This window comes from Ctenopharyngodon idella, chromosome 1 (genome assembly GCF_019924925.1).
Source record: "Ctenopharyngodon idella isolate HZGC_01 chromosome 1, HZGC01, whole genome shotgun sequence".
Lineage (NCBI taxonomy): Eukaryota > Metazoa > Chordata > Actinopteri > Cypriniformes > Xenocyprididae > Ctenopharyngodon > Ctenopharyngodon idella.
Genome location: NC_067220.1, coordinates 10318736 through 10331482, shown reverse-complemented (window position 1 = coordinate 10331482; position 12747 = coordinate 10318736). Strand labels below are relative to the sequence as shown.

Genomic DNA, 12747 nt, shown 5'->3' with positions numbered 1-12747 from the left:
TGGATGGATGGATACAGACTTTCACTTTATTTAAAAATGACAATAGAGATGGATGGATGGATGGATGGATGGATGGATAGACAGATAGATAGATAGATAGATTTTAACTTTATTTAAAAATGACAATTGAGATGGATGGATGGATAGATAGATACAGACTTTTACTTTATTTAAAAATGACAATAGAGATGGATGGATGATGGATGGATGGATGGATGGATGGATGGACGGACCAATAAATATATAATTTTCACAAAAAGACTCAAAAACACAGCTACAGAATTTAGTTATCAGTAATTTCAGCCATGTCTGACTCGAAATGAAGTGAGAACCCCTGACAACATGTTAAAGATACATGTTCCTACTTCAGACTTGCTGCAATTAATGGCATTTTATTTTAAAGAGCTTAGTGTAATAGTATTTATTTTTTGTTTGTTTGTTTAGTATTGTTGTTTCGTAGGCTATGAAGTTACTCCCAATTATTGCTTCCTTAAAAGGACTACAGAACAATTCCCATCTCACTGTCATGACCTGTTGTTTTTTCGGCAAGCAATCCGTGCTACAGCACCTCTCATGCTATATAACCACTGTAAATGGCCTGATGAGCAGTGTATCATGAGCTTCGAATGCCATAATTGGCCACTGAAGTGCCCCAAAAGCACCCCGGTCCATTAAAGGAGCCATTTAAATACAACAGGATCATTACAGCTCATAAGGTGCAAAAGATCACCTTCAACTGTTAGCTCTCGATGAAGAGCCACTGGGCGATATCATGTAATCCCGTCCTGAGACAGGCTATTAATTAACAAGTGCTCACCGAAGGGACCTGCCTGCACTTCCTCTCATTGTGTCTCCTTACTGGAGATCAATGCGACTCCCTGTCGATACGTCTCGCTGACGCCTTTTGTTTTCCATACCAAGTACGCAGCGTCTGGATTCGCTGCCAAACAAGGGAACGCACGCACGCAGGTGACATTGACATGGTTGTCCTTTTGTGCGAAGACTCCAACGCATTGAGCCAGAATCACACGCCTCACGTCTGTTAATATTTTATTTACTACTTTTACACTGAGAGAAGACAGCGCTTGCGTTTGTCTCCATTGTATTTCTTTCTTTATTTCTCCTCGGTATGACCCGCTGAAGCTCGGTCTCGGCACTCACAGATATGTTTCAGTGTGAGGCAGGAGCTCAATACCAATCATAAAAAAAAAAAATAAATAAAAAAAAAGAGAGAGAGAGAAAGAGAGAGAGATTTTATATCTGCAAGTAAGTTGTGATTTTTGTGCATCACTAGCGAATGGTTTTAAGTGACAGGTAAGAAATGGCAAGACTGATGCCCCCCCCCCCTGTTTTTTTATTTTCTTTCCCATATATCAGGAGCTTTAGGGTTTGAGAGATCGAAAGAGACTGTAAACCACTGAATATTTTAGTATTTCAGCAACTCTTGCTGAGCAACAAATCATTTTAGATCTAAAATTCAGCTGCACCAGAACATACACTCTTAAAAATAAAGGTTCAAAAAGGGGGAGTTTCACAGCGATGGCACCAGAAGAACCATTTTTGGATACCCAAAGAACCTTTTAGTGAACAGTTCTTAGGCCCTGTGTCCACCAAAGCGTTTTTTCCAGCTGCTAGCGTACTTTTCCAATTGTTTTCAATGGAACCGCCGCCCACGTTTTTTAAACGCCAGGAGCGTAACGAGGTGCTGAGCGTCCGTTTTAAGCCCTGTAATATCAACAATATTCATCCAGAGCAAATGAAACAAGTGAGTGAGGGGAGGCGGTTTTGTGTGTCAACTGGCTGTCGGAGAGATGAGAGAGAGAAAGTGCAGCTGATATCGTGTATTTATTCTGTTGATAATGAGTATTGGAAGCATTTCAGATATTTCAGTATCAATATGTATTGAAAAATCTATATTTTTGACACTACATTGCACTTAGTTTATTATTTTAGATGCCATTTTAAAAGACTACAATTGAAAAATTTATATATTATATATAAAATTCAACCATCAAAAGTGGCTAGTAAGGAGTGACTGTGTTACACGCCACTGCTGAAATACACCCGCATTTGGCAGGTTGGTGGGCGTTAATGTCAAGCCCTGTATATAAGGTAAGAAATACTATTAAGATACTGATTAACAAAGGGATTTTTGGCAGAATACACAAGCAGTATTTGTCATCTGAACAGAGACACACCATGACGACAGTGAAGTCTCCCCTCACTAACTGTCACGTAAGCTGTTAACATGTCTCGATGCAAACAGAAAGCATGACTGCTGACTGCAGAACCCCCATCTGCGTAACTCATTGACAGTCGTAACGGGCGGTGCATCAACGGCTGAGGCGTGACATGGTTTTGGATGGAAGACCATACAGCAGGATGAGCGGGGAAAGACTGTGATAAATGAGCGCATCGTCACAGCGTCCCATGAATTATGAGAGGGGCATGAGGCGGCGCTGACACAGTACGGCAGATTGACAGGGGGAAAGGGAAATACCGCTGTGATGCAACGGCACGTTTAGATGACCCAGAACGCCCCTATCTAGACAAAAAGTGTGGGGCGATTAATCAGACGAGCATACTGGAGATAGAGGAGCTTTGGAGAGAGAAGCACGCAGCCCTTGAGGTTGATTTAGCGGGCCACGGGTCAGAGATCCAATCCCCTCCGGAAGATGAAGTAATTACCAGATGGCCACTTTGATTTGTTCCACTTTTTTACAACCACGTTATTCTTGATTGCATAATTCATTTGGAGGAGGAAATGTCTGGAAAAATGTTTCTGTATGCTTGACCTTAATTTTGCCACTTAATTACACTCTGATATCAAGCGTCAATGGAAGTCTGATCTAATTCCGCCTTCCATTCAAACGTTGGATGTGGTTTTTCCTACTTGTTATCTCTGACTTATGATGTACAAAGGAACAAAAAGCCAAGCATTTGATTAGAAGGTCTACAATTAACAAGAGGAGATTGTGTTAACCATTAAATGTGTTCATCTCCCTTAGTGCATCTACACTGGACTCGAGTCCAACACTCAAAAACGTCTTACAAGCGTGTTCAGTCTCATCTTTTCAAATTGGAAACTATTAAGTTAGGCGAAATCTATCCATTTGAGATAAAAACTTACATATATTGACTATTCTTCTCCTCTCGGCCGCTCCGTCCCCCGATCCCCAGCATCCGTCCTCATCATCACAGTCTCCACTGTATCCGTCTCCACTTCCTGTCTCGATTCGGTCCAGGGTGCCCAGCTTTGGGATTGACCTGCCCTGCAACAGCTGGAACACATACAAGACATGTTTAAACTTCAGAATTCAGAATTTCAGTATTTATTTTAATTGACTTTAATCAGATTTCAAACCCCATATTAAAGTGGTTCAGAATCTGATCTGATTTCATGCATTTCTTTTGCTGTTCAGACCACAAACAACCAACCAGATTTGATTAAATACACCCGTTAAACACACACACACACACACACACACACACACACACACACACACACACACACACACACACACACAAACAAAGGATTTTTGCTACAAAACAAATATTAATGGTACTTTATCATTTTTTGGCCGATATTGGAGATATTTTTTAATTATTATTAATCGATATTGGACATTTAATTTTGCATGTTAATTTCCCCCATTTTTACATTTTGATTATCTTTACTGTTACTTAAAAATAATCTATAAAAACATTAATTGTATTTGAATAACATTGTTAAATGTAATCTTTAGCAAATCTCAAAATTAATATCCATTTTTTACTGTGCATTATAATACTGTTACTGAAAAAAAAAATATGACTGATTGTATATATATATATATTTATATATATATATATATATATATATATATATATATATAATGGAAACATTATATTCTCTATTCGCTAATTGAGCAACCTGTTGTCTTCTACATTTGTGGTTATAATCAGTATTCAAACAACCTCTCTGCAAAGACAATAATGACAGCAATGTCATCTCCTGAGATCTGTGCCTTGACATGATGTCCTTCAGTTACCCTCAAAGCTAACTTTTGCACAAGCTAGGATGGGTTAGCAGCAATTACAAACTCTGAGTGCACTTGAGCCATATCCGTTCAGGCTACAGGAACATTTAATTATCTAATTGAAATGCAAGACAACCACTCAGATATTGAAAGCGCTTTGTATTTATCAGGTAGAGAGCACTGGGCTGTTGCAATTGTCTGTGGTAATTAGCAGCTGTAGTGGCTCAATATCTGCCGATTAAGTAGCTGAACTAATGGATTAGCAGAGCCATGACGGATGAGTGACTGCGACTCACACGCTTAGAGGTCGCATCGAATTGACACGCAAAACTAAACTTAAAATGGAAACTTTTGGTGGATGGTTGACTATGTTTCAGAATGGAATACTATATTTCACATGCTATTATTGCAGTATGTATGATTTTTTTATTTTTTTTTTCTGTATGAATGGATGACCCAGATGCCAACATCAGCACAGCACACTGTTTGGAATACTGTATTCTACAATGCAATGCTTTAACTTCATAATTCCAGTGTGACAAATGATACAGGTGATATATTCAACAATTTTCTGCACTCTTTATTTTATTTGACTGCCAAAAGGTGACATTTTTACAAAAACTAGCTAAACAATGCAAAATAACCATAATTATTTCTTGAAAGGATAACTAGATGTCATCCAGAAAAGATAATAACAGCATTTTCTCTTTCTTGACACATTATTTAGTCTGACTGCCAAAATTGTTTTGATTAAAAATGCAAAAGGCAAGACATCTGGATGCCTCTCGTTGAGTTAAACATGCAACATATTGAAATCATGTACCAAATGTAGCATACTACAGTTTGAATGTATAGATTCATACTGCATACTATTAAAAAAAAGTAAGTATGCATTAATGTATGATAGTATTGAACATAGTCAATGAACAGAGCAATGTTTGATTCAAAAAGGTTTTTTTTTTTTTTTTTTTTTTGCCTTTTTTTATTGTGCAAACATATAAATTCACCTTATTTTATATATGTGCCATTCTACAGAATTGGTTCAAAGTCAGAGTTGGAAACATCTTGAAAAAAATGTCTTTTTCCACAAATTTTGTATGTATGCAAATTGTATAATATCCAAGGTACACATTTCTAGTAATTATACAGTTAATTCTCATATTGTATTTTCAGAAAGTTTTGGAAAATTTTTCCTCTCCCCAAATTTGTCACTACCGAAACACAATAATAAATCATTTTTTAAGAAAGGTTACATTGACCTATTAATTTTGAATCTAGTCTTTGTAAAAGGCATAAAGTTTATCATACTGATTTCAAAGTTAAGGATTCATTAGTTTGAATATTGAACCAAACACTATAATAACATCTTAGTTGATAATTTAATATACTTTATGTTCGACAAAGCATCCCATGTTTCGGTCGTGACTGTACATTTTTGGTAGCCACCACATCACATTACAGAATTTTAACTTACATACTAAAACACAACTGAAACATATTAAAATACTAATGATTTGCATAACTGTACTAAAATTGTGTTTATTTCCCCCAAATAAATTATTATATGTTCCCTTTTGTCACTACCAAAACAATGATGACATGTTTCGGTCGTGACTCTTTCGGTAGTGACAATTTTAGATACTTTTGAGCCTAGCTCAAAGATAATAACCAGCACATGGTTAGCTAGCAGTTCTCAACAGTTGTACACACACAAACACTAAATTTAATGTTTGGTAGTGACGTTTCTTAAAGTTACACACAGATTTTCAGAGTTTTGAACACATTTAACACAAAATGATGGGATCTATCTACTATGAAAGAGATGTAGGGGTGTGGTTAAAATCAGACTCAGCCAATGGACTAAAACATACACTGTTTTGGTAGTGACATAAAAATGCATTTTTTACATATATTTTTTATATTTTTTAAAAAACAAAAATATATTTTTTTAAAAACAACAATGGAAAAAGTGCAATTATTTCAATATAATTTTCACACGTTGAAATTTAGGGGTCAGGGTTCGGGAAAGCCACCTCCCAATTGAAAGTACCCAATTAATGATGATTTTATATATACATATATATTAAGCTTACTGATATGTTAAATATTATTGTGGGATTCAATAGATAATAGAAGGATCTTAGTAAACATCTAAAATTTGAATACTTAAATGTTTTTTAAATGTGTTTTTTGGTTGTGGGACAGCAGTTTGCACCAATTCTGTAGAATGGCCCATATATACATTTCATTTATTTATTCCCATTACGCTTTAATAAAGTAGATTCTTCAGAATGACCTCAGTCTATTCCCATTTTATTGAATATGTCCTTTGCTATAAAAAGTGCTTTGGATGTTTCTCCTGAGGCACGCAGGCAGAAAAAGAAATAATGCAAAAACAGCTGCATGCAAATGCATAAATTACTTTCAGTCAAGCCTGTAGCAAATATATGTTACCCTTCTGTAATTTTCTTTCCGACCGTAACCAGAAAGCCTGAAGCACCGAAGGCCTTTATCTCACTGAGGTAAAAATGTTCAGTCTCTTATCTGTAGAATGACCACGTTCTCCTCTAACGGTGAGGTGCATTGTTCCTCGAGGAATCCTCAATGTTCCTCCACGGTTTGATTGACTGCCTGAGGTTAGTCGGCTACCTGCAGTGGTTGAAACTTTCACAATCCAGCTCCCGTGCAACTTGCACACAACAATTGCAGAAACATCAAACAAACAAGGAAATGGCCAGACAAAGTAGAACAATTATCTTAATTTGAACACATCTATTTAGCTGTCAGGCAAACCACTCAAATTCATTATTGCTTCTAACCAGGGGCATAGAAATAATCTGAAAAGTGAGCATCATGTAACACTTATCAGCTTGGCTCATGAATATTAATTATGTGATCTGAGGTGCTCCCAACTGATCTGCTTAAAGACCATAGTAAAAAGCCGCTAGCAATAGTAGGATTTCCACTTCCAGCTTGCAAGATTCTTGAACGATTCCTTATAGGCTTTCAAAAAAACTCTTAATCTTAAAAATCGTAATCATTATGATTCACTGCAGAACACGACTCTGTCTAATGCAGTAGGTATGGCAAGCATGCTGGTCACTCTGAGTTTATTCAAACACAATAATTATCTACTATCATCTCCATAAATATCAGGAATTAGACTGATTCTCATGTTTATTAGTAACCAAAACACTGCAGTCACTGACGTTCATGTTAGTAAGAAGCTATCCCATTCCATTTGTCTTTGAGATGACTTTATACATTTCTGAAGAATTTGCTGAGGGGGAAAAAGAAAAAGAAAAAGAAAAAGATTAAGAATGATTTCAAGACCTGAAAGTAAAAAGTATATCTCTGGAGAAGCAATGTCATCTTGTGTGAAGATTACTGTATGTGAATCCCAACTACATTTCTATGAAGTCTGGTTATCTTCCAAGAAATACCTTTGCTTTTGGCATCACAACCTTTATGTCACTGAAATATCAATGGCATCATCAAAAAGAGGGCGAGATTAAAGTTCAGCCATGAGCCTTTTAGCATCACATACTGTACATGACACACTGCTCTGACAAACGAGATACTGAGGGTTATTTATACACAAAATATTAAAGGGGACCTATTATGCAAAATTCACTTTTACATGGTTTGAACATAAATGTGTGTCAGCAGTGTGTACACAACCACCCTATTATGATAAAAATCCACCCACTCCTTATCTCCATAAATCATAAGCAGTGTCTCATTTGCAGATTATGTACAAAGTGACATCACTTTGTACAGGCCCCACCCACAACTGTTGATGGACACTGTTGTATTAGCATAGACCCCGCCCTGAGTGAGTTGTACACAGTCTGCCATTGTCTCGACGCCGGAGCAGCTGCAGCGACATGAATGTCTGGTAAGCGATTGAGGATGTTGGATGTAAGAGTGAATCTTCATTTACTCCTGACATCTGAGCCGCTGAAAAGACAGTGGATTAGTTTTATTTTTTAAAGGGAATGCACCACAGATCTAATATACACATGTGATTTCTGTCACTGCTGTTTACGTTCACAGACATAACCGACTGTTTTTAAGTGCACTTTGTGTGTTTTTGACAACCTTGTATGTATTTGACAGCACTCAAAATGGGCTTTTACAACATGGTATAATAAATGATCTGTGAGGTATTTTGAGCTGAAACTTCACAGACACACCCTGGAGACCCCTGAGACTTAAATTACATCTTGTAAAAAGGGGCATAATAGGTCCCCTTTAAGACATAAAAAAATACTTTTATGACCATTTATATTTTTTGCATTGTGCCACTATTTTTAAGACATTTAAGCAATTCTTTCAATTCTAAATTATATATTATTTTTTCAGTTTTATTGCTACAATCTTCCTTAATTATCCTAACAGAAAAAAAAAAAAAAAAAAGAAAAAAAAAAAGCTGATAAAAATTCTTGCTCATGTTCAGGGAACCATAAAACATTTATTGCCCAAACCAGCAGAAAATTAATGGAAGAGAAATTAAAGGAATAGTTCACCCCCAAATTTAAATGATTTCTAACCCTGATGTTATTTAAAACTAATATGATCTTTCATTTTCTAAGAAAACACATAAGGAGATATTGCAAAAAGTTAAGCAGGATGCCTAAGCTGCTTTATCTACACATACAATGAATGTGAATGGGAATTTGAGCTTATCTAAAAGAACCATAAAATCAGTCTAACACCCAGAAGTACACAACCTGTGCGCTATAACAAAACAATATATGTTATATAGTATATGCTAATATAATTAGTGGTAAGACTTTTTCTGGGGGTTACATAGTTACACCAGGTAGCGACAAGTGACTGTCTTTATGAGTGAATAATTGATTCATTAAATAAATGATTAACTCAAAACACAGATTCATTCAGGATTGAAAAATTATGCTGCATCCCAATGTACCTACTTATACTATGTCCTAAAAGCATGCACTGTTTTTGTGAAGAAAAAGTCCATACTTCTGAGTGTGTAGCAGACTAGTAGGCAAGCTTTGGGACATACTAATTCATCATTATTGCATCTTTAACAGACAGCTCTTTTGCTTATTTACGTGAATCCTTTCACCCTTTACATAACATTGAATATTGAACATCCGTCATGTTTGTAGTTTTTTAACACTTTTTATTCGTTTTTGTTGTTCTACAGTAATTGAATCCTCATCCAACACGCAATGGGTTGTGGACAATTTTAGCCTTTAGAGTGTGCTTGGACCAGCACTTCGGAAGTACATCATCTGGGTATTTTTGGAATACTCATTTCAACATACTATATGATTTGGGACACACTAATTCTAATTTCGAATACTATTTAGGGCGGATAGTATGTGAATAGGCATGCAGCATGTGTGTCACTGAATCACTCCCTCAACCGATTCATTAAAAAAAAACTGATTCACTCAGCAACAAAACAAGTGACTGTCTTTATGATTGAGTAATTTATTTATTTATTTATTTATTTTTTTTTTTCCAAATTTCAAATTTGATAGTTACAGAAGAGGGGAAGATTTTTAAGAACTTTTCATGATCAAATAGGAAAAAATAAACCACTCGTATCTTCAATTTTTTACTTAATAATGCATCACATTACTAACATAAAACGGGTTGCAGACATTGCTTTATGTCCAGGAGTGTTGTGTTTAAGTTTTAGTATGCATGCGTACATGTGCATAAATATAGAACAGAAAGTTTGATATGCTTGTCAATAGCAGTAAATCAGTCTGACTGATCTGTCAATTCATGCATAAGTGTATGTGACCATCATTTAAAATAATTTACCAGTAATTACACAAACACACAGGATATTGATTTAAAATTCTTTCTATACAAATGGAGACTGATGGAGACAATATTTGTCATTAATTTAAGCTAAAGGACCGCAGAAAAATAAAGAGGAAAGTGAATGGCAGTGGAAGAACTAGTTGAGATGCTCAATTGAGCCTCGAACAAAAGTAAAAGTAATGCCTGTCTTTCCTTATGAAGCACTTTTCACAGCTCAAAAATCCAATTCGGCTCTGCTTAGCTTGTGAGACAGCTGAAATTTTTTATGTCTGGCGCCTAACTTAGATCTTTACAAAAACAGAGCTGCACCTCATGAAACACTCAGAAGTGCTCTATATGTATGTTCTATAATTCAGGATCCTTGTACAGCCTATTGTGTAGTATTGAGCGGTGCGCTAATGTAAGCACTGCAGAACCTTACGGCTTCCCTTAGAGCAAATACTGCGGTCGTAGCATGGTGCAGAGATGGGATGGTGATACTTTGAAACTGAAATGAATGCCAATGGTATTTACATGGAACTTGAAGGTACTTGTAATCCAGCTCCCATAGGACCATGGTACATGTCCAGAAAGCATAGTAATGTCATGTTACATGTCCAAAGACATGGAATAACCATGGTACTTTTTGCTGGAGCTGGTTGGGGTGAATTACATTTATTTATGTAGCTTTACTAAAACTCTGCAAAAGGCTGTTAATTGATATTCTTGAGCAGGATTATACTACTTTAATATATTGCATTAATGTGGCATTGGAATATGCTCCAGAGATTACGGTTGGATCAGAAAAAGCTATTTATCTTATTGACCCAACAGTCCTTACAGATAATAAATAATGGGAGTTTAATGATAACTTCTATTACAAAAAAACAGCAGCACTTTTAAGTACTATCCAATAATGCCCTGAAGAATAGAGTGACATTTTACTTAAATATAATAACAATAATTTAGAGGCACTAAAGTATTACTGGGCTTGTAAACATGTTAAGGTCTACAAATTTCGATCGCCTTGGCCTTGACCATGTGCCCTAATGTACACTTTGTAGGCTTTTGTTTGACATTTACTGTCACTAAAGCTACTATTAGTGGGTGGTTCTCTGGATTCTCTTTGTAGCTGTAATAATGGGCTGAAAACAATGACAGGCCACCATTTGTCACATGTGTCTTGTTTAGTTCTGTTAGTTCATTTGTGTTTTAGTTTGGTTCTGGTCTGTTCCTGTTTTCCTGTGTTCCCTGTCATTGCTAATTGACCTAGTTTCCCAGCATATGCCAGTTTGTTATTAAGGTTACTGATTACCCCCACCTGTTTATTTTAGTTATAAATACTCCCTGTTTTGTTCAGCTGATGGTCGGTTCAGTTGACCCTATAATGAGTAAAAATATGGACATCATACCCTCCAGGACCACACAAGGGATTTTTTAGACGTGCCTTACCACTTTCCATGACTGCTCCCTATGTGGGTTTTTTCAGACTAGCTTAAATGAGTGGTGTAAGGGACTCCTGCCCGGTGATGGTCCTGGAGGGACATTAGCCACCTATGTGGAGTGAGTGCTGGTGAATTGTGAATCTGCATTCCCCGTCTGCCCCGCTGAGGAGGACATCACCTCACCACAGCCTGAGCCCACTGCAGATGCGGAGCCCGAGCCCGCCATGATGCCAACATTGCCCCGAAGCCTGAGGCCAAAAGAGAGTCTGGCCGGCTATATCATTTTGAGGAAGGTATTTAGTGGAGTATGGGGGCATGGGATGGAGCTCCGCCCATACTTCCACCGCTGAGGATGAGATTTAGACTAAATTCCTTCATCATTCGTGTTGGATTGCAACCACCAACCATGACACCATTGACTGTCAGTCATGAAGGGCACAGCGGCGAATCTCCTCTTGAATGCCACCAAACTGCCAGTGAATGTTTGCAATGTTCACGACTGTTTGTGTTTCCACTTCCTGCTAATATTAATCCTGTGCATTACTGACTTAGTTACTGAATCTTAAACCTGAAGGCTCTCTCCTAGAGCGCAAACTGAGACTTTCATGTAGGTTAAGTCTTCTGCTCCTCAGATCGATCGTCTCAGAGAAAAAGACACCAGATATCTCACATAATCAGAAAAGATCTCAAAAACGTCTGCAATCAAATGTCAGAGATCGTGATATGAACTCAAACATTTCTCATTAAATTCTTTCAAAACCAAATCACCTGAGCTGCTACAGCATCCACGATCACTGTATAGCTGTTTCTTATGTTCTTTCTTATGCTATTTCTTAAGAATGCCTAACAAAGACCATTCGATCAGACGCATTGACACATTCATCTCTTCACATTCTGCAAACCATCTTGGAACAGCATAATCGGTTTCCTCTTCAACCAAATGGGACTTTCATTGCTAAATGTTTATTTGTCATTCAAAATTGATTTATAATTTCGAATAACACACACACACACACACACACACACACACACACACACACACACACACACACACACACACACACACACACACACGCTCACAATTACTGCATTAGCCTTTATTCTTCATGAGAACAGACTAAAACTAAACACAGCTGCAATAAGAAACATTTTGCAAACCAGTGACAGGAGATTGCAGAAATGTTTGTCTTATTTTAGTGCAATTAATTATTGAGGAGCATTATGAAAAACCTATTTAATTACCTTCGGTGGCTATGTATCAACATCCATATCTCAACATGTAGTTTTCTTTTAATAAGTAAGAGCACAGGCCGGGTGAGATGATATATAATTGTTTTGCAATCCAACAACACAAGAGCACCTTTTGACCCAATGCGTGTCAATCAAAGACCTAATCTCGCCCCGTTTCCCCAAGGCACGAAACAAAGCGGCTTTATTTGACAGAGGTTGATTGTGGCAGGCAGCTTTGGGAGAGCGCTCGAGTCTGACGTGGC

At 37.0% G+C, this 12747-nt stretch overlaps 1 protein-coding gene across 1 annotated transcript in view; it reads right to left on the bottom strand.

Annotated features, from left to right (window-relative positions):
- gpc5a (glypican 5a) overlaps positions 1 to 12747 on the bottom strand; it is a 175482-nt gene that overhangs the window by 44814 nt on the left and 117921 nt on the right. The window contains exon 7 of the mRNA XM_051898814.1: positions 3131 to 3281. Within this exon, the coding sequence (XP_051754774.1) occupies positions 3131 to 3281 (151 nt within the window). The remainder of the gene's footprint in view (positions 1 to 3130; positions 3282 to 12747) is intronic.